Genomic DNA, 21,750 nt, shown 5'->3' with positions numbered 1-21,750 from the left:
GCACAGTTATTTCTGTGAGGAGACAAGTCTAGCAAGACCTTGTATGTTTATTATTGCCAAACTCCAAAGGCAGACGAGGGGAAAAAAGGGAGGGCAGTTCCCGCTCATTGCCAGTGCAGTTATGGCTCCATACACGCCCTGGTTCAGTTGGGGGAGGAAGACCCAGCAGTCAGTGACCTTCTAGGTTTTCAAAGAAGGCACCAGGCTGCATAACCTGGAAGGCATTTAGGTCAGATTTAAGCAGCTGCAGAGAAAACAAACAGCCTTTCATAACTGTATAGCAAACCACTCCCTCCCCTCTGAATCTGGCCTGTATGTCAAACACCCTAAAGCAGTAACAGAAGATCTGGGATGGGGCAAGGAGCTACCAGCCCGCTGCACCAATGGACTCAGGTGTGAGCTCCCTGGGGCTCTGTGGCCCCATAAATCCGTAACCACCTCAGCTAACTCCTCCTAACATTGCTGCCTACCAGACACGGAGGGAGTAGCTCAGTTAAGGATTTCATTGTGCCCCTGAGGCCTATTGCTTTTCCACGTTATCCCACATTTTCAGGCGACATTCCTGGAGTGCTGTCCAAAAGTGGTGGACCTTGCCTGGAGCACCCCTGCCCGTGCTTCTCCGGATTTGTTCCCCCACGCTGAGACGGGAAGTGATGCTGAATCCCACTCATAGAGGACAGGCACCGAGTTCTGACCTGTGTCCACCCGCTTCAGGGTTTTCCCCAAAGCAAAAAAAACCAGCCATGAGAGGCCACCCCGAAGGAGCACAGGGAGCAATCCAAGACACAGACCCCATAGCAGAAAGGTCCTAAGTCATTGCTGGATCTAGAAGCAGGGGCTTCCTCAGCTGAGGAAGCTGAGCCTCTAAATGAAGAAAAACAACATAGAAGGCAAGAAGGAGTATAGCTATGGGCTATAATTTTGGGAGCAGTTGTAGCAGAAGCATTGCAGGCTGGTACCATCTGACAGCGGTATCTTGTTGCACTAGACTAATTTCCAGACTGGTCTGCTTTCGTGATGATCACAGGACAAAAGACTCTGTCACATTAATCATTGTTGCTTTGTTAAACAGCTTATCTTGATTCAAAAACTGCTGATGGTTGGGAAGCTGCCACCACCCTAAGTAAACTGCTCAAGTACTTAACTACTTTCTCCATTATAAAATGTATACCTCAGATATCTCTAGACTGTTTTTTCTTGTGCCATTGTTGGGAAGAGCAGCTAGTAGAGGAGCAAAAATTTAATCCTACATAGGTATATTTAGGCTTTGATCGTATCAGTCCTAAGGTCTCCTCCTCCATAAGATGTCTTCGAACCCCTTAACAGTCCTTAGAGCTCTTGCAGGAAGCCTCTCCAACTTGTTAACTTCCTCCTTGAATTGTAGATGTCAAAACTGGGAATTCTTTCACATTAGTAATCACATCCATGGAATAAGCAGACGCAATATAATCTCCTGCAATATAATCTCATTACACCTGCTCCACATTCCCTGCTTATACATCCGAGAATGGAATTAGCCTTTCTGACTGCAGCATTGCGCTGGGAGCTCACATTCAGCTGCTCTTACATCGTGAGTCAAGCCTTTGCCGGAGTCACTTCTTCCGCGGACAGAGCTGCCAGACAAGAAGTGTGGCTCGTGTTGAGTAACTTACCATTGCGCTGTTTCAAAAACACATTACGTGCTTGTACCAACTTTAACATTTTGACACTTTCTAGCCAGTCAATTTTCAGTCCAATTACTACAAAATTTGTTAATTTGGTATCATTCCAGTTTTTTAAAAATCAAAACACAGTGTAAGACTGTTATCACATTCCTTGCTGGAGCCATATTACGTCAACAGCTTTTACATTTATCAGCCAAATCCATAACCCAAACCTATAATTTACACCTCCAGAAGTTACCAACCCAGCTTTAAGGATTATTTTCCATAAACACATGAGACTTGGCATTTACTAGAACTCTTCCCTTGTTTTTATATGATCCTTGTATGTGCCATTTCCTTATTCTGTCTGAGGTCAATAAGGAGCTGGTAGGCCTGTAATTACAAGTGTCAGATTACTTCTGGTTTTCACTATTATTTTGTCTCAGCCTATGGGGAATCTGCCAGCTTTTCAAAGTGAAAGAAGGTTAAGTCTAGACAAGAGCTGGAGAGAAACTCCTCTCCTTCCCCTGCTGCTTCTCAATTAAATACATTAAAATAGGCGCTTACTCTAACAGTGTGTACGGGTTTTGTAGAGACCTGGAGAGTAGCTTGCCTAGCTAGTTAACGAAAACAGGCCCAGGGGATGGGAACCAGCAAAGACTCCTGAATCTGTCCCAAATAGAAAAGACTTTCTGATTAAGGAGGAAATGGAAAGCTGAGACAGGAAAGAGTTTATTTGTATGATGGGTGCTCATATATAATTTATACGCAATAAATGTTTCTAGCTATTTCATTAGTTGCAAATAAAATGATACAAATGTGGACCACTTGCAGCTGATGCATGGTGTGTGCCTGGGGCTGCTTCCAGCGGAATGGCGGTGGTTCACGTGGGGATGATTTAACACTCCAACAGCCCCACTATCCAAATTCTGCTGCAGGTTAATCCCTGGAGCAGAGGCATGCCACTTTTTCAACCACTCATAGCTTGGCTTATTAACTTAAACTGCCAAAAATTTCCATTTAAACTATCACATTGGCCCCAGACTGTGGTGCGTAAAGAGCCAGCATCTATTTGTCTCTCCCACCTTCTGCAGGGCTGGAGAGCTCTGGGACAAGGAGTGCAACAGGCACGTGCCTGGAGCAAGGGGAGAGAAACCAACTTAAAGCATCACAGCATTTTTTGAGCTTAATATGTCAGTGGCTATTTCAGGCATCAGAAGCTCATTCACATCACTGAAATTCAACAGGAAATTAGGGAAAGCCAAAAGAAAAGTACATCACATGAGGTACCTAGATGGGTCTGTAGCTGTTGAGCACAGCCTGGGATGGCAAGACCTCTTGGGCTGCAGGACATTCACATCCTACCTCAACTCTTCCCACATGGGCAGCTCATTTAAACCCTTGTGACTCCCTGCGACCATCTCTGAGGCAAGCAAGGTTTGTGGATGGAGCTCAAGGGAGGGAGACGTCCACTGGGGAATGTCCACAGGGTGCAGATCTGTGGTTCAGCCCCTCACTGAGGCCTCTCCTTCTCATAAGTCCTGTTCTCCTTCCCAAACAAGTGAAATTAGGGCATGAGGTCTTCACCTCCACGACCTTGTGCAGGGTCGTGGCAGGGATGAGAGAGCAGCTTTCCTCAGGCAGGGGGACACCAAGCAGTGTGTATGACAAAGGGCAGAAGACCCATTAGGGATCCATGCACTGAGGAGGTGAGGGCTTCCCTGTGGTCATTAAGTGCCTCTGCTCCCGCCAACCCACTGTGGGCTGCCCAAGCAGTGCCTGCATCCACCACCAACAGCTCTGCACTCACCAGATTTCCCTCGTCTCCCTGCAGGGATCCTTCCCCTGCTCTGGGCTGCTGGAGCAGGGAAGGAGCTGGTCCCTGTCCCAGAGCAGGGAAGGAACTGGTCCCTGTCCCAGAGCAGGAACTGCTCTGCGGGCCCTGACAGCACCCCAGACCTGCCTGCTGCCTGCAAACCCAAAGCCTGGGAGCCAGCATGCTGAGGCTGGTTATAGGACACATTTTGCCCTGTGATCACTTTTATTTTCCTGTCTACTGAGTGCAGCATATGCTCACAATGTGGGGCTTTATATAAAGGTATATCCTCTATATATCCTCTGGAAGAAATCAATTAAGCTAGCAATAGCATGCTTTTTTACTTGTATAACTGCACAAGAGAATTTGGGGTACAAGGCTATTACTAATAAATCACCATAAATAGATCAATATGTCAGTACTTCAGTGCTTGAATCCAACCAGCTATGGGGAATTTGTCCCTTGGTAGCAATCAATCTGCTGTACTTAAAGTTTCCTCACCAGATCTGCAGCTAGCACAAACTGATCAATGCTGTTCCAAGTCAGCAGAGCGTAACAGCTTTGCATGTCCCAATGTTCACCCTTGCAAGTCTCCTTCTCCTTTGCAAGGACACAGAGGTTAAATTATCCTTTGCTAAGTACACGGGATATCTCTAACTCCCAGTTCTTAAGCAAAACCAGCCTTTCTTACCACCAGGCCAGTGCAGCCCAGCCAACACCCCAGCACCTTGCCAGGTGGAGTCTAACTTGATCCTCCACAGGCAGCAATTCCACTGCAGTAGCCTGCAGCACTTCTTAGAATTAGATGCAGCAAAATTAATTTTGTGAGCCATCCAAATTTTGCCATGCATCCTGCATTGGGGGTGGTTTGCCAGGCAGTGCTGGGGGAGACATGCAGTCTTGTAAGACGCTGGGCTGCTCTTTCAGAGGGGTAAGTAGCATTGCTAGAGAAGACATGAGGGACCTGGAGAAGATTTCAACAATCTGGCTTTGGCTTATAGGATGACAGTCCTGCTGCTGAGGGAGGGTCCAGGGCTGCATCCCAGTGCAACCTTCTCCACTTGGAGCTCTATCCCACATCACCTATCACTGATGATTTCTGTGAGGAATTTTTCCCTTCCCATGAGGTCCCTGCTGATGGAGCCTCCTACCAGAAGTGACTTGGGATGCAAGTCACAGGAGTCAGAATTCACTAGAGAACACATCCTTCCCACCCAAGACCCAGAGGTCATCTGTGTGACCCAAAGCAAAGACAGCCCAAATCCTACTGGCTGCTGGAGTGGGGGAGAGGGTCCAAGGTGATGGGGGAGAGGGTCTAAGACCTGTGAATGATGGTGCACATATTACCAGGGTAAGCATTTACAGCAAGATCTCAGGGTTACCCCAAACAAGGCTTGTGCCTGAAAACTGGTATTAAGCAGAGGTCAGGGGTGCCAGATAAATTTGGTAACTACCACATATCTACAAGCTCTGTCCAGAGCTCTACGCTGTTAACAAGCTCCCTGGGACCAGCTCTCAGCATGTACCGCTCAGAGGATGTTGCTTGTGGGTACAAGTTCTCAGAGGTGAAACTCCCCGTGCCCTGGGGACATGTGGCAGCCAAGGCCTGGAGACCCTGGAGGGGTCACCCTGTGCTGTGCTTGCGTGGCTGGCTGGACAATGCCACCACCTTTGATGGGTTCATTCCACTGCTCCCCAGAGGTGGGTCTGGCTTGCAAGGATGGGCTGTGTGTCATGCTTCAGGTCTGCATGCCTGATGCTCTCTCCTTTTCAGATTGCAGTTAAGTGGCAATGGATTTTCCTGGCCATGGCCCGTTGTCCCACCAACCACAGAGGTTTGTGCAAGGGGTCCACATCACTCCTGCACAGGGTCCTCTTCCTCAAGACCCACACCATAGCCAGAAGAACTGCAAGCCTAGCAGCCACTGCCTAGAAATTACACTGCTTTCTGGTGGCTTGTCGTGAAGAAATCCCAGTAATTCACAGGAAGACCCTGCCCTCTCTAACAGCAGCAGCAGCGATTGATTATGGAGTGCATTTTACAAATCTGTTCTACCAAAAAAAAAGCTGTCTCTTGCTTTTCACCTTTTGTAATCAGACACCCACCTCTGACAGTTGTAGGAAAGAACCTGTAAATGGTACTGTGGCCTCTCTCCCTCCACATAGTTCCCCAGTGCTTGCGGTCTGCTTTCCTGCTCCTCCTCCATGGAGTCCTAAGAAAAAGCAATGCACTGGATTTTCCAAACCTATAAGAATTCATGTTCTGATTTCCTTTCTAATGCCTCACCTGGAGGGGAGGTTGTGAGCTGCATAGCTCTCATTTCTTCTCTGTGATGGGTCCCAAAGGTTACCTTTCAACTGCTGTGATGCGGAGCCTATTTTGCCAGGATGAGTTTGAACTAGGCAGGAGAAACAGGGCTGTAAGCTTCTACACTGGTTTCTTTCAAGCTTTGCAGGCTGTTCTGAAAATGTATTGTGTAATTTAGGAGACTGATATGCTGAACTGAGCAGAGAGTTTTCAATTACCAGTATAAAAATGACTCCCTAAGAACATTCATTCATTCTGCTTTCTCCAACTGTTCCAGCAAGGCGTCCCACTGCTCACAGCGCAGTTTGACTTTGCTTCGTTTGACTGCCGAGTCCTTGACTGAAGGGGAATGTTTGTGGTCTGCATTAGGCCTGGTAGACTCTGACTGCTGGAGGGAATGCGAGGCACCAGCGAGCAGTATTCCCAGCCATACTCGGGTATTGATTTTCTCGAAGCCTGGTCTATGCAGCCACCCCCTTTCTGGGCAACTAATGAAGAAAACTGTGTAGAAACCTCTCCGGCTGAGAGGTATGTTTTTGCGGAAGAGTGGAGCAGCTAAGGCAGTGCTGTCTGCTGTTTATCTGCTGCAACTTGGCCCTGCAGTAGAGTCAGTTCACTGTGGTGGGTCACAGTATGGGGGAGTGACTCTCGCCCCTGGAGCAACGCGATTCCAGCAAGCGTTAGAATTCAGAAGAGTTTCTCCATCAGAGAGCGACAGAAGTTCACCACTGGTGTCAAGCACTGAGCCTGTTTGATGCCGCTATGATGCTCCTGGGTCACAGTTGAAACATCTCACACTGTGACGCTGCAGTACAGGCTGTTTCCATTATCAGTAATGTGTCTTCTGGAGGTAGTCAAGGACACAGCCATACCGTCATGACTGCGACTCCTTACAGGTCCCTATTGTGCCCAGTAGGTTGATCACAGCTTCAGACCCTACAGACATCATTAACTCCTCATTACTCTTACAGACCCTCATCCGAACACAGGCTCTGTGCAAGGCACCGGCTACCTCCCCATAGCTCCTCCCTGCCCCGGGCACCCAGGGGAGAGCTTGCAAGAGCTGGGTCAGGCCGGCGGCTCCAGGACCAGCTGCCATGGTTTCACCTGTTTGCACAGGCAAGAGGCTTCGGGGTCTGGAGAAGCGGGCAGGCTGGGTAGCTGTGACTGAGGGGAGAGCCAGGTCAGGAGGAAAGCAAGTAGGAGCGGTGCTGTGGAGGGTCGCGCGTTTGCGATCAAGGACGGCCCCTTGCCGTAGGGCCAAGGGTGGGGAGTGGTGGGAACCAGGAAATGCTCTCCAGGCAGGGGAGGCCGCGCTGTTGTGCCCCCACCCGCCCACCACCCCGTTTCCCAGCTGGACCCTAGAAGTGTGAGGCGACGAGGGAAGACAAAGATGGCGGCACTGCCCTCCCCCCCCCCCCGCCTCGGGCCGTGACGGCCTCGCGCCGGCGGAGCGGCAGGAGGCGGACGCCCGGGGCGCCCTGGGGAGGCGGGGAGTAGGGCGGTGCAGCCGGCCCGGCCCGCCTCGTCGCCGGGCTGCGTCCTCCTGCCGCGGCCTTGCTCTGCCGTCCCGGCCAGACAGAGCGGTAGGAGAGGGCCGGGGAGCAGCGTGCGGTTGGCGCGGGGAGCGGGGCCGGGGCGGCCGCCAGCAGCCGCGGCGCTCCGGAGGCCGCTCTCGGCGCCGGACGGGGGTCAGTCCCCGGGCAGCCCTTCCCCGGGGCCGGGACCAGCTGCCCCAGGGCTCCCTGAGGCGAAGGCCCGGGTGTAGCGGCCCTTTCTGCCTGCCTGGGGAGGCCCCCACCCCGGAGCCGGGTGGGACCCCAGGGCCGGAGCCCCGCTGAGCCCGGGAAGAGCAGTCAGGCTCTGCCAGGAGCCCAGGTCATCAGGCAGATCTGTGAGGAAGGGGCAGGTCCATGGTCACGCCAGGAATTCAGCCCACGGTTGTCAGGATCAGGCCCAGTGAGGGCAGCTGGGGTCAGACGCAGCCCCATGATCAGCAGGTAGGACCATGATCCATGAGATTAGGGCACTGCTGCTGGAGACCAGCACTCCTGCAGCACCACTGAGGCTGGTCCTGGGCTGAGCTTAAATAGGCTCATGGGCAGAAGGGAAAGATGTAGGGGAAGCCCCGGGTGTGGCTGATTGGGACCATTAGGGCCTGTAAGTGCTCTCAGGGCCCTGACAGCAGCCTCACCTCGCCCCCTCTGTCCTCACACCTTACAGAGGTATGGGCTCAGGAGGGACTTGCTGTAGAGTGATTTAATTGCTGTGGGGTCTCAGGGGGCTATTTAAGGGAGGAGAGACCTGAGACAAGTCACTGGAAAGGGGATATGGCATGAGAGACTTGGGGATGGGGATAGTCAGGCTGTCCATGAGGAGCCCCAGGGGTCAGAAGGGCTTGGGGGTAAAGGGGAGATACTCATACCACCCCTGGAAGATCCCCAGAGGCTGGGGTTGAGTAAGGGTCAGATGTAGCTCAGTGATTGCCAGGCAGATCAGCAGTAATGAGACAGGTTTGAGGTTGAACAGGTGCCTGGCAGGTTGTGGACCCATATCCCATGCAGGGTCCCTGGCCCTGAGGGGTGCACGGGAAGGTGGCAGCAGTGACCCGCTGTGTGGCATGTAGCCAGCTGCTCTCTCGAGGTGCCAGCTGGTGGTGTGAAAGAGGGGAAGCACCAAGGTAAAAGAGAAGGTGGTAACAGTCTAGTACTGGAGGCAGCACCCTTATTCCCGAAATTGTCTTTTTGGTCCGGGACAGGTGCCTGGCTGACTGCAGCTAGCTGGGGGAATTCTGCGTGGTTCCTTCTTGCCAGATCTCCTGTGCCTTCTGGTCAGGTTGCAGCTGCTGCAGAGACACAGAGAGGAGGCTTTCTACTGCTGTGTAGGGAAAGCTTGTTTCTTCCTAGGAGCATTGCTAGTACGTGCTGGGAGGAGGATTCCCCAAACAGGCAGGCAGGGACGGCAGCTTGGGATGTTGAATGGGGAGCTATAAATCAGCAAGCTGCTAATTAAGACCACAGGAGACTGGTAAGTTACTAAAGACCTGTGTTATTCTTTTCAGAGCTCTGGGCCATTAACAAGATCCCTGGGACCTACTCCGAGCACGTGGCTCTCCAGGGACATCACTTGTGAACACTATTTTGGGCATGTTCTCAGAGTTGAAGTTCCCTGTGCCCTGGGGCCACGTGGCAGCCAAGGCCTGGGGACCCTCGGAGGGACACCCCGTGCTGTGCTTGCACGGCTGGCTGGACAACGCCAACACCTTTGACAAGCTCATTCCACTGCTCCCCAGAGGTAGGTCTGGCTCATCAGGATGGTTCTTGTTGTGTTGCAGGGCTGCACATCTGATATTCTCTCCCTTTCAGATTGCTATTATGTGGCAATGGATTTCTCTGGCCATGGCTTGTCATCCCACCGACCTGCAGGCTCCCCCTACCATTTTCTGGATTACGTGACCGATGTGCGGCGGGTGGCAGCAGGTGGGTAGTTGAAGGGACTCTTGAGGGGATGTTTGTGCAGGGGGTGCTATATTGTGCCTGCTCCTTAGAACAAGCAGGCAGCATTTACTGCCAGGAGAGGGGTCAGTTCCCTCTGCTTCTCCCCAGCCTGATGTTAGCTGGTGCTTTGTGACCACAGACTGAATAAGCATCCCTCTCTCTCACTATTTTGTGAGAGGAAGAAACAGTAAGCCCTGGGAAGCAAGTGTTTCTATACTAAAAAGCAGTAGTGGCGAAGTGGTGGATGCAACTAAATAGTTTTGCCAGACTGACTTTTTGTAAGCAGCCAGTGACCTCTAACCAGTGTTAGGTGTAAGTTGGAGACTCTTCTGGTTCTCCCCAATGGCAGCTTGCTGCTTGTTTTAGTATCATACAAAGAAATCTGAAAGCCAAGGTGTCTGGGGCTCCTAATAACTCCTGATCTAACTGCCCGTTTGCTGATCTTGCGGGAGGTTGTGGCATGTGCAGTTTTGCATCCCTCATTCAGTATACAAAGAGCCTCTAGAAGCTCATTGATGTGCCAGAGGGTAAAACACATCTTTCAGTGAGGTATATTTCAGATGGGCAGCACTGATGAAGCAGTATTTTCCCATAAGCCTCTTGGAGTGCCCTAAAAATGGATTGAAGAGCCTGATGTGCTAAATGGTGCAGAGAGCTTTCACTTGGAATAATCATACTTTCCTCAAGGCAGCGGACCTTGCTCTGTGTCCTCATGGCTCTTGTGGAATGCCCTGAAGTGGGATGTTCTGTCAAGGTCTCCCTCTTCCAGCAGATGCTGCCCAGTTAGGCTCCTTTGCTTCTTGCCAGTCTCATGTCTGGCAATGAATGGGAATTTGCTGTAGTTTGTTTGCCATACAGAGACAGCTTGAGAGCTGCGTGACTTAACTACCAAGGAAATGAGGTGGTGGATGCTCTTTTTCTTTAAATCTTGCCTACTTAGCCATCTCATTTCTGGATTAGGAAGCAAATTAAGCAGTGCAAAAGCCCTTCCGGGAGAAGGGGCCCGTGTTGGTGGAGAAGCAGCAAGATGCCGCTGCTCTGGTTTCTAATGCAGCACTGTCTGTTTTTGTCTGTTGCCACTTAGCCTTGCAGTGGAGACGATTCACCCTGATGGGTCACAGTATGGGTAAGTGGCTCTTGTCCTTGTAAGCTGTGAGATTCATGGAAATAGGAGTAGATAATTAACTTAGAAGGCATGCTGCTAGGAGCTGAGTTGGAATATTTATTATATTGTGTCAAGTACCAGGTTCCTGCTTGAGTGATTCAAAAAATCTATGCCCTCGTTTGAAATGCCTCTACTTTCAAGACCCTGTAGTACAAACAGTGGTAACTCTTGCTGTGGGCCTTTCCTCCACCCCCAGGAGGGAACAGTGATGGGCAAAGAGGGGTGGTCTACAGCAGGAGAATTTGCAGCAGGCCTTCCTGCCTGGTCCCCACAAGGCCACAAAGCCTGGGGACAGCAGGGCCCTTCTTGGTGGGTCACAGAGCTTGCTGAGGGGAACCGGACTCCAGGCTCTATCCCTTTGTCCTTGGGACGTGATTGGGTTTTGCCACGATTTGGGTTTTGCTCCCCAGGGCTGCTGTGGCCACAGCTCACAGTACCTGCACACCATCTTTTTTAACTAGTAACTCTTCCTTGGCTCTTGCTGTCTAAAAGGGAGATGGGGGTGGTGCAGGACAGGGAGTCCAGCTGGCCAATAGCCTTGCAATCTGCCTGCATCCTGCCTTCTGGGAGAGCTTTACTCTGTAACTGGGGCTTTGTCCCTTGGTACAACATGCATTTGTGCTTCTAAGGCAGCACCTGCTATGGGGAAGGGAAGTTTCTGTTACCGGGGGGTGTCCAGTGCATAACTGAGCACACTTCTTCCCTTTGCAGGTGGGTCTGTGGCAGGAATGGTGAGTAAAGCATCCTTTCTTCATGGGGTTTGTGATTTCTGCAGCTGGAACAACAAATGGGAGAGGAACGAAGGGACAGACTGTGTGGGACTTGGATCTCAGGGGAGGAGAGGCCCTTCCCTGACCCCCTCTCCAGTGTAGCAGGACAAAGACATCACTCAATGCTCAACTTTTCTCTTTCTTTCATATTGTTTCATCTCTCCTCAGTTCTGTTTCCTTTATCCTGAGATGGTGGACAAGCTGATCCTGCTGGAAAATCTTGGCTTTCTGCTAGCTCCAGAGGTTAGATTTCGTGTGTCCTTCTCCTCCCTTTTTTAAATACAAAATAGATGGTTTTTTTCTTTCCCTCATTTGTTCAGAGAAAGCACTGATGTGACCTGGCAGGTCACACAAGTCTTGGGGCTCTTCCTTTTGGCAGGCACAGATCTGCTCCTTGTTGCATGGGCTGAGGTCCCTGCTTAGGGTGGCCCTTTGGGGACGCTTGGTAGCGCTCTACATCCTGCAGTCCCTTAGCACCAAAATTCACTTGTCTGTGCCATGCCCTTGTACAAAAGGAACTGGAACCTCTGTCCAAGCAACTGCCAGCCAAGGTTGTCTTTTTGCCAACAGCTTGTTGGGTGACCTGGGTGCAAGACTGGTGGGTTTCTTTTTCTGTTCCTGGCAGGACATAAAACTACATTCCCAACCTGCCATCATCGCTACCAGATGCTGGGGCTTTGCTTGGCAGAAGTGGGACAGAAGCCCAGGGTCAGAGAGACAAGAGATACCAGATTTCCCTTGTTCTTTTGGACAGTTGTCCTCAACTCAAAAGTGAGGTAGGAAGGGGTAGAAAAGATCACAGGGGTAAAAAGTTAGTAAGTTCTATACAACAGTGCTTAGCTTTCTGTTCCTACCTTGCCTTTTAAGTATTGTTGTTCTCTTTTCCCCAGAAATGGGCATTTTTAATATGTCCATAACTGGTACCAGTTCTGAGGGATACTGAAGGGTGAAATGCCCTCTTCTACCCTCTGATAAGGGGTAATAAGATTCAGAAGAGAGGGGTTACTCCTGTTCCCTACCTCTCTTTGTTTCAGGACACTGAGGCATGGCTGAAATCAGAACGGATGGTGATTGACAGATTACTGAGTCTAGAGGCAAAGCAGCAAATTCCCAAAGCACGGAGCCCCGAAGCAGCATTGCAGAGGTGGGTTCCTATCTGTCCTCTTCATTTGCTGCCTGCTCTCACTTTGGACAGAGTTACGGATACACGAATGAGAAAGGGAAACTGCCCCTGCACTTCTCCTTTCAAGTCCTCTGGAATCTCAGCAAGACCTTTTGCTTCTGCTGCCAGAAGCTGCTGCTTTTTCCTGCTCTTTTCTGAAGCAGCCTGAGAGCTCGCTGTCACCTTGTCATGCCATTTTCGCTTTGCTTCCTCCCTTTTCCAGCAGAACAATCTCTCTGCCATGTCTCCCCCAGGCTCTTAGAAGCAAACAGACATCTGACAGCAGAGGGTGGGGCAATCCTACTGCAGCGAGGAGCAACCGAGACACCCGCTGGTAAGGGGCTGCGTGGAGACAGGGCTCATCACAGTGCTGGGCCAACACTGGGTGTGGGAAGGGAGCGCTGCCAACAGCCATTGTCTTCCACAGGGTACAGGGTGCCCTAGCTACAAGTTTATACAGCCTGAATGGGATCAATTAGGTCTGGAAGCAGAGCTCTCCATTCCCAGCAACTGTGGTTGGTGCTCGAGTCCTAGAATGGTTGAAGAAAAGAAATTAAAAAAAAAAAAAGGGAAAATCTGAATTAATCCTATTCCTCTTGTCTCAAAAAGTCTTGGGCAGACCCCAGAGGTGAAGAGAAGGAGAGCAACTCCTGCTCCTGTGAGACATGAAAACCTTCTCTTGTTTTTTCATTCCAGGGCTGGTGTATAACAGAGACATGAGAGTCCGTACGGTGAGCACTGCTCTTCTGACGTGTCCCCTGCTGCTTCTGAGCCCTGAGCTTACAGAAAACTCAGAGATAGTGGAGGCCTGCTCACTGAGCCCAGGCCCTGCCTCCACCCAACTGTTTACTTTCTGCTTCCCTAATTCCCACACCTCTTTTAAATGCTGCTGTTAAAAGAGCCTGCACTCGATCGTTAACTGACTCAGCTTACAGAGTCACTGGAAAATGTTACAGATTTTTCTAGCAGTTCCTCTGCCCCAGGGCCTCCTGGCCACATTTTCCTGCCCTTATAACTCTTCAGGCAGCAGAGGGATAGATGCTTTCGGTCAGCTGCTTTGTCAGGTCACCCGTATAAGAAGGGGAGAGAGAGAGTAGAGCAAAGTCCCTGTGTTTGATATTCCGATAGCTTTGTGCCACTTTTGAGCAAGTAGGGCCTCCTCTACCTGTGCTACTGCCAGGCTATGAAAGCCAGAGTATTGTAACTGTCTCCTTTTTAGTAAAAGGATTTTTAAAGCTTTTCTCTGCTATGAGATCATTCCCATATGTGCTGCATCCCAGCAGGCAGTGTTGTTGGCAGCCCTGAAACGCAGCTGGACAGAAGGAGCCTTTGCAGAGCCAGCTACTCTTGTGCACAGCCTGGCCGCCTGTCATGTCCCAGCACGGCAGCATTGGGGCTGCAGCCACTTCTGCCTTCAGAGCCGCTAGTGTGGCAGGGGTCAGGGACACCCTCTGCCCCCAGCTGCTGTCCCTGACCTTTGCTGCTCTCTTTATCTTTGTACCTGCAGCAGAGTCGAGAGTCCTTCACGGTGGAGCAGTGCGTGAAGCTCTTGCAGAAGATTCAGGACCGTGTTCTCATAATTGTGTGAGTGAGGCACAAGCCAAACCAACCCTCGCTGCTTCCCTGCAGCCCTGGGTGGAGGGCATGAAGGTTAGAGAGGAGTCCTCTGCTACCCACTCCTTTGCAGCAGCCACCCAGACCTTCAGGCCAGTTGGCACAATAGTACAACCTCACATGTGAGAAGCATTTCCTAGTTCCCCACCACTGCCCTGGGCTGGGCAGGCTCCTGGAGCAGGCAGAGAGCAGCTGGCACATCCTCCTCCCGGCCTGGCGCTGCATTTTCAGGCTGGGCCTCCCTGGTGCAAGGCTGACCAAGGAAATGCCAGACCTGCCCTGTCCTTCCCACGCTCATGCCTTCACGCTGCCGTCCCACGACTTTCTGTCCTTTGGCCCTACAGCAAGGGGCCATCCTGGCAAACACGGGACCCTCCACAGCACCGCTCTTACTTGCTTTCCTCCTGGCCTGACTCTTCCCCCAGTCACAGCTACCCAGCCTGTCGCCTTCTCCAGACCCCAAAACCTCTTGCCTGTGCAAACAGGTGAAACCATGGCAGCTTCCACCTCCTCCAGCTGGTCCTGGAGCTCTTGCAAGCTCTCCCCTGCGCTGCCTGGGGCAGGGAGAAGCTGTGGGGAGGTAGCCAGTAGCTTGCGCAGAGCCCCTCAAGCTGTTAAGCTGTCTGGGTGGGTAGCTGGTTCTGGTAGTTCTCTTCTTTTTCCCATCTCCTTGGAGGGCAAGACGTGCAGGGCTCTGGCTACTTTGGCCTGTGTGGTGCTGTTAAGACTAAGAAACGAGGGGAAGCGCTAGAAGTTAGGAAATGAGGTGCAGTTTTGGCTTCCCTAGTCTGTTGAAATCATAAGAGCTTAAGGATTTTCCTGCTTGTCCAGAAATGCAACTTCATGGTGAGGACAAGTTCTTTAGGCCATACAGAGTACATCCCTTTGAGCCTGGGATGTCACCTTGTCCCATCACCTGCAGCACAGTAGGAGACAGCATGATCTTAACTCTGCAGGAGGTCTAATGCTGGCTTCTCCAGGATACTGCCCTGGTACCTCCCTCTCCAAGCAGGGCACACCCTGTTTAAAACAGCAGCCTGGAGTATGGAAAGGGACAGAGGGCAGATGTAGAAGCTGGCTGGAAGGAAAAAGTTAAGAGCAGAAGACAGGGTGGGGGCAGGGAATGATGTACTCAGACCAGTTAAGGAGCCAGCCCTGGGAGGATAATGTTTAACCAGTCTCCACTCTGATTCTACTAGGCAATCACCCAAGGTTTTAAACGGATAGTTTGATAGAAAATAGATGCTTAGCCAAGCTGTGCGGTGCTCCTCTGACTACCATGTATGACCCTGTAACCCTGCTGTTTACAAGCAGCCTGGGAAGAGCAGTTGGGTCTGTTGCCCCACAGACTTGGGGACACTGCTGCTGCCCAGGACAGCAGCGAAGACAAACAGAGGCGCACTATGTGCTGTACTGAGCCTTGTTGTTGCTTTTCAGAGCGCAAGATGGACTCTTGGTACCACACAAGCTAGACAGCAGAAATCACTTTGTGAAAGCCCTACGGGAAGCATTTGAATCTACCCTCAAAGAGGTGAGAGCAAACTCCATCCTTACATCTCTATGTGCCACCAACCTGGGAGCAATAGAGCTAGGAAGCAGCTCACCTCAGTGGACACCCCCCACTAGGTGATTTGTCCTGAATGGCACAGTCCTCACACGGGAGGAAGCCAACTTCGCCCCTGCTGCCAAATTCCTAAGTCAGTACTGCCCTCTGGACCCAGCTCTTCCCTAGTCCTCTCATCCCTGTCCTGCCTCGCCCCCCCTGCCCCCCTCCCCGAGTGCCACACAGCAAGCACAGCTTGCCTGAGGGAGCACTTTCCTGGTCCATCTTCTTGTGTCTTCTCCCTCCAGCACATCCAGCTAGTAGAGGTGCCTGGGAGTCATTTTGTGCACCTGAACGAGCCCAAGGTGGTGTCTGGGATCATCAGCAACTTCCTGACAGCGCAGAACACCAGAGCCAGGCTCTAGGAAGCACTCGCTGCTGCAGCAGTCCAGGAGAACAGGGAGCTAAAAAGCAGGCTCTGGAGGAATTGTCACCATTCCTACCTCACATCCAACATCAGTTTCACAATACCCTTCCCGAAGCTTAGCTCACTGCAGGGTGGAAGCAGGTCTGCTGGGGGTTCCCTGGAGGAGAGCTGAGCAAAATATCTCGGTTGTCAGAGGGAAAAGGAATCCTTCCTTCACTTCCAGCTCTGAGTACAGGGATAGATGCCCAGAGTGGCCTTCCCCTCGCTTGCTTCTAACTTGCACCACGAAATGGAGCAGGAATACAGGCAGAGGCAACCACTGTGGGAGCAGCAGCAACACCAGCTGTAGCATTGCAAGAGACTGGCGGCTCATCTCGCCTCCTCCCCAAGGATGGTGCAACCAGTCTCCTCCCAGGGTTACACTTACTGAAAAACCAAGAAAGTGTTCTGCTTCTTTGCTTACTTCCATGGGTGCCTGAGCTCAGAGGGCCTCAGTGTCTCTGTTCTACTCTGAGCTGCTGCTTGTTTAAAAGTCAGCTTAAAAGCTCACCTGGGCACAGAAGGCTATTTTAATGAACTCCTAGGGAATGAGTCACTAATGCTCTAGCTGAAGCAGCTGGGAGAACTAATAATAATGGAAAAGTTGGCAAAAGATGACTTCTGTCCTAAATAAAGATTAATCTCCCAATATTAACTCTTGTCTTCTTGACTGTACAGGAGTGAAACTCGTTTCTTTTGGCATGCTCACCCAAGCAGCTACACCACCAGTCTTAGGAGGCAGTGATTTTTACATGCATTCTGCTATAGATAGGGCATATTAAGGATCCATCTGCCTCTTAGTTAAATTGATGCAAAAAGCCAACTGAAGCAAGCAGGCCTGGCAGTCTCCCCATGCAATGGAAGCTGCATTTGCAGTGGGTTTTCTAGGGGAGGGTAAATCCATTTTAACCCAGCTCTGTGGAATTTACCACCATTTCCAGCTTACATTCACAGTCACACCCGTATCGAGGCTACAGGCAGCAAAATAAATGTGCAGAAGCCTGGGGGTGGGTGGGTTACAGCCCCTTTCCGATCACAGAGTGCACTGGGGCGAACAATCATTAAGTCCAAGGCTGCACAAATGTTATGTGGGCAGTACAAAAGCATTGCCCCGCTGCTGGATGTGCCTGTTGCCATCCTTACCTGCCTCCTATGGGCTGCTGACAGGTTAAGTGGAAACAGGCCTTGGAGAGTCTGGTTTCTCCCTCCAAAGCCAGGCTGCCATCTCATCTTGTATCTAGTGATGGTGCTGAACAGCAGCAGTTCCCAGCCTAGACATGGCTGTAGAGGTCTGCACACAGCTGGAAGACTGGGCACCTCAACACCTGGCTGAAAGGGAACTGCCTGGGAGGGAAACACCAAGGGAAGGGGTAGGGCTCTGTAACACACCACTGATCTTTGCTTGTGACAACAGGTCTGGGAACTTCCCAGTTGGGCTTTTCCTGAGGTCACTTCTCTCCTCTTCTTACTCACCCCCAGATAATATGTGCAAAGGAGCACAGGCATACAAGCCATGACTTTAATTGCCACCCAGCACACAAGAAGCTGTCCCCCACAGCAGACCATGGGGCAGAGAGAGGCATTCCATGTTCTGAGAACATAGCAGCAGTTTATTTACAGTTCTTCAGCCATTCCCTGCCCCTGCAGAGGCTGTGCTAGGTCAATCCCAGCTCTCACCAAACTTTAGGAGGGCCTTGCGTGGCAGGGAGATACAGGTTGTCACAGGACCTTGACCTGAGCACCTTGGGAAGTGGTGCCACAGGGCCGAACGATGGCAGGGAGAGCAGGAGGATACCGGTGCGACAGAAGGAAACACCCCCTCCAGTGGCGGTTGCTGGGATCTCCCACTTTAGATCCAAGGGCAGGGCCAACCCGAAGCTGCCTCAATTCCTTGAAATCCTTCGGCACATGTGAGTCCATAGGCATCTCTCCTGCCCTCTCCAGCACAAGCATCTGAGGAAATAGCTCGGCACGACTTAGTATGGTCGAAATTTGCGCTGGGCTCGCATCAGTGCGATTCTCTGCTTGTCCTCCTCAAATTTCTTCCTCAACTGGGCGATGTCTGAAAGAGGCAGAAAGAAGACAGGTCACACAGGAGCAGCAGATCTCCTTCTCCTGCGGAGCTTCACTTCCACACACCAGGAGGGGCTCAGTCCTGAAACTTGCAAACACACACTTCCCAGAGCAGGTCCTTTTGCGCCTGGGCTGAGTGCCAAGCTGGGGCTCTGGCGGTTCATCTCCGGCAGTGTTGCAGCTCCCTCTTGGGGAGGAAACAGGCTGGTTTTCCCTTTCAATTGCTGCCTTTGTGCAGACTGAAGAAACTCATCTATTGGAAAGTCACGACCTGTGCACTCTCCCACAAAATATTCCAGCAGCCCTCGCTAGGAGAGGTGGTGGCAAGGGGCCCCCAAGAGCTGGCAAGGCCATTCACACAATCACCTAGCCAACTGTTCACCTGCAGCTGGACATAACCTCCACTGAAGGAAGAAGGACGCTCTTTGGGCCACAGTGTGAGATACAAGAGACACAGGCAGGGGTAGGAGGAGACTCAGACACTCACGCTCTCTCTTGGTCTCGCGATGCTGCCAAGCATAGAAATTGAGCAGCTCTTTGCGGGCCCTTTTCCGCTTCTCCCTCTCCAGCACCCGCAGGTTGGCAGCCTCTGTCCGGGGCAGGCCAGGCTTCCTGCCCTTCCGCGTTACCTTCACCCAGCCCTCCTCATCCGGAACGCCCTCCTCCTTGGCTGCTTTGGCTTCTTCCTGTAAAGACAGGAGGGTGAGGCAGCTCAGTGCAACCAGGCTGCCAGCCACCCTGATTCACGGCTCCCCCCCAGTGTCCCCCTTACACACATGCAAAGTTACAGCTCCTGCTTCTGCACAAGATTTGAAGGATGGGACCAAGAGGGCAGACATTCACCTCTCAGTCACAACACTGCACGCCAGCCAGGACCCAATTGATTTGTGGATACCTGTTGTAAGCCCTGGGTGGAAGAGTCAGGTGCTGTAGACCAACCAGGACCTGACTGCCCACCAGCAACTGGGAGTAAAACCACCCTGCCAACCAGTGTGTTTCCCTCTGCCCTTTCCACTGAGGCCGGGGCATGAAGATATCTTCTCTCTCCCCAAACTGCTTCTTAGCTGGGTTCCCTCTCCAGCCTGGCCTCACCTCTGCTATCTTTTTGTCATAGTCTTGCATGTAGGCGTCCACCTCAGCCTTCAGCTCCTCCCGATCCACGACTGAGGCCGCATAGCTGGCGATCCACTCTGAGACAGAGGGCAGAAGTCAGCAGTAGCCTCTGCTAGAAGCAAGCCCTAGTGTGATGCCTTTGGGCAGCTCTAGAGAGAACTGCTGTGGGGAAGGACACACTGTTCCCATTCCTGTTCAGCCTCCCCACTGCCACAGCTCAACCAACTTGTGGCCCAGGCCACAGCCAGTAAGCGATGGGAAGAGCTTGCAACTTTCCCAAGCAGGAGTGGGCTAGCCTTAAGCTCAAGAGGTGCAACATTCAGGGCTGTGTTCCTGTCAAGTGCTGTCATTTTGACAGACACCTGGTGCCTGTTATTGAGCCTGAATTCCATTTTGCGGGCAAGACGCAGCCAGTTTCTCTGAATCTATGTGATACTGAAAAGATGTTGGGAAAAACTGCCCTTCCATTGTACCAAGTGACCCCATTCTCCCACAGGGTCACTGGACCAGACTACAACATCCAGTACAAGAAGATTGCTACCTTGTGAATAATAAAAGCAGGACAATGAAACACTGGATGTCTCCTGGCTCAGTACAAAATGGTGAGAATTAATCCGGGACATGCAGGGTAGGATTCAGCGAGGAAGGGATATAGTTTTTCCCTGGCACTAGCTAGCAGGAAGATAGCTAGGGCTGTCTTACTGCTAATGCCGGTTTTCACAGGGTGACTCTCTGTTGATATCAGCAAGGGACCTTCCCGTGACAGGGCCTTGGCTGCCTGGACACCAGCTGGTTTCCTGAACACCACGTATGCTACTTGAAATCCCTAAAAGAAAAAGACACCCAGGCCAGTCAGATACACCAGGGAAACTGGTGACGCAGCAAGGAGCTGCAGTACAAATAAAAGAAAAATAAAAATCAATCCACAAGTTACAGTGGGATAGCAAAAGAATATAACGTAAACTTAAATAAGTAAGTAATCACGTTGCCCAATGCCCCCAAATGGTTTCCCATATCTCACATTCCAAACAGTACCATTCAGTGCTTGCGACCTTCTCTGACCACTGAAGCATCAGTATTCCCCCCCCCCGAGCTTTACCGTTACAGTTTTGCAGTTGAAGAATTTGGACTTGAGTTTTTCTTTTTTCTCTCCTGGCTTCTCACAGATGTCCACAGACTGGACACACCCGCAGCGGGCGAACAGTCTAGACAGAGAGTCCTTGACGCAGAGAATAAAAGAGAACAAACGGTACAGGAAAGCGGGAGTAATTCCTCTCCCCACCCTCTCACGCACGGACTAGAGTGCACCGGGAGGCCCTCCGGCACAACCCCAGCTCCTCTGCCCACAGCTACCCCGAGGCACGCCTGGCTCCTTCGCCCACGGCCCCGCGCTCCTGAGACGATGCCCTCGGCCTCCAGCCGCCCCCGCCGCCAGGCCGAGCACCGCGCTCCCCCCGCGCCGGTGAGACACCCCTACCCCCTCCCGCGGCCGCCCCAGCCTCACTCACCGGGCTGCAGTACGGGGGAACGTTGAGGACGAAGAGGGTGCGGCGAGGCGGGTGCGTGGTGCCGGCCCCTTCCCGCACCTGGTGCTCCTTCACCAAAAGACAGTGGGGCGAGCGCTGCCGCTCCCCGAACTTCACCGCCAGAGCTGCGGACGACGCACCGGTTAAAGACCCCGCTGCCGCCCCGGCCCCTCCCCGCTGCCCCGCGCCCCCTCCTCACCCGTGTAGCCGGCCGGCGCCGCTCCAACCACACGTTCCTCGGCGGCCGCCATCTTAGCTCGGCGGGAAGCGGCGGGGTGCGGGGGACGCCGGGAGTTGTAGTTCCCCGCGCCGCCGCCGCGCTGCTAATGGCGGCGGCGGGTCCCTCAGGGCGGGCAGCGCCTCGAAGGCGCTGCCCGCCCTGAGGGACCCGTCGCCGCTCGATGGTTGAGAGTAACAAAAAGGTTTCCCCATCCAGAGCATCTTACAGGATGCTCTGTAAGAAAGCTTATTATTACACACCATCATTTAGTTCAACAGTTCTGAAAATGAAGACCTGAACAGTGTAAAACACAGGCAATGTGCTTAATCCTAGAGAGGCAAATAGAAGAAGAAATAAATCTTAAAGATATGTAAAAACAGTCAAAAGACAACCATAAGAACAGCTGTTTTTTAAAGACTCTTGTTAATCAGGAAAAGCAAAAAAAAAAAAAAAAAGATGACCTGTACAGAGGAACTTGTATTTATGACTGAATGGAAGACAGGACCACTCCAAAATAAAGATATGGAAGCAAGACATATGTACAAGGTGAAAAAAAGGTCAGTGAAAGTAAGAAATAACAGAGAGTTGACTCACCAAACAAATATCCAAGTTAATCAACATTATCAGAAGAAATGATACATGTAAAAGCCATGAAAATATACCAGACAAACTTGCAAGTTGTGGCATCACTTCAGAAGTCACCATGTTTTTGAAAAAGCAAAGGAAAAAAAAAAAGAGAGAGAGAAACACTATTACAAATTACCTACCACTTGTCCTGGCCAGCCATATCGAATTAGTGCAAGCAATCAGTTTCATATGCAAGTTCATAATTTC

General features: G+C 51.7%; 2 protein-coding genes across 3 annotated transcripts; one reads left to right on the top strand and one right to left on the bottom strand.

The window, feature by feature from the left end:
- Positions 1 to 7,271: 7,271 nt before the first annotated feature.
- Positions 7,272 to 16,639, top strand: SERHL2 (serine hydrolase like 2). 2 transcript variants are annotated; one of them, XM_076336604.1, is made up of 12 exons: positions 7,272 to 7,353; positions 8,829 to 9,061; positions 9,133 to 9,246; positions 10,349 to 10,390; positions 11,141 to 11,160; positions 11,368 to 11,442; positions 12,234 to 12,343; positions 12,616 to 12,695; positions 13,058 to 13,092; positions 13,869 to 13,945; positions 15,413 to 15,506; positions 15,827 to 16,639. In XM_076336604.1, exons 2-12 carry the CDS (start codon positions 8,914 to 8,916, stop codon positions 15,941 to 15,943), a joined length of 912 nt encoding a protein of 303 aa, XP_076192719.1. In that variant the 5' UTR covers positions 7,272 to 7,353; positions 8,829 to 8,913; the 3' UTR covers positions 15,944 to 16,639. The 2 variants fall into 2 exon arrangements, with proteins under 2 accessions (XP_076192719.1, XP_076192727.1); XM_076336612.1 differs by lacking the exon at positions 7,272 to 7,353 and adding an exon at positions 7,401 to 7,767.
- Positions 16,640 to 17,489: 850 nt separating this feature from the next.
- Positions 17,490 to 20,947, bottom strand: RRP7A (ribosomal RNA processing 7 homolog A). Its single transcript, XM_076328696.1, has 7 exons — positions 20,896 to 20,947; positions 20,679 to 20,821; positions 20,270 to 20,389; positions 19,873 to 19,996; positions 19,150 to 19,247; positions 18,545 to 18,743; positions 17,490 to 18,046 (listed from the first exon to the last, which is right to left on the bottom strand). Exons 1-7 carry the CDS (start codon positions 20,945 to 20,947, stop codon positions 17,961 to 17,963), a joined length of 822 nt encoding a protein of 273 aa, XP_076184811.1. The 3' UTR covers positions 17,490 to 17,960.
- Positions 20,948 to 21,750: the final 803 nt, after the last annotated feature.

The sequence above is a fragment of the Aptenodytes patagonicus genome, chromosome 1 (assembly GCF_965638725.1).
Source record: "Aptenodytes patagonicus chromosome 1, bAptPat1.pri.cur, whole genome shotgun sequence".
NCBI classification, from domain to species: domain Eukaryota; kingdom Metazoa; phylum Chordata; class Aves; order Sphenisciformes; family Spheniscidae; genus Aptenodytes; species Aptenodytes patagonicus.
Note: the sequence above shows the minus strand (reverse complement) of the source record. Positions and strands in the feature narration are given on the sequence as shown.

Bases quoted from the DNA above. Each gene is read 5' to 3' on its own strand.
- SERHL2 (XM_076336604.1), top strand. From the start codon at position 8,914: ATGTTCTCAGAGTTGAAGTTCCCTGTGCCCTGGGGCCACGTGGCAGCC. The intron at 9,062-9,132 runs GTAGGTCTGGCT...TCTCCCTTTCAG, and splicing joins CATTCCACTGCTCCCCAGAG to ATTGCTATTATGTGGCAATG. The intron at 9,247-10,348 runs GTGGGTAGTTGA...GTTGCCACTTAG, and splicing joins TGTGCGGCGGGTGGCAGCAG to CCTTGCAGTGGAGACGATTC.
- RRP7A (XM_076328696.1), bottom strand. From the start codon at position 20,947: ATGGCGGCCGCCGAGGAACGTGTGGTTGGAGCGGCGCCGGCCGGCTAC. The intron at 19,997-20,269 runs GTAAAGCTCGGG...TTTTTCTTTTAG, and splicing joins TCAACTGCAAAACTGTAACG to GGATTTCAAGTAGCATACGT. The intron at 18,744-19,149 runs GTGAGGCCAGGC...CTGTCTTTACAG, and splicing joins ATGACAAAAAGATAGCAGAG to GAAGAAGCCAAAGCAGCCAA.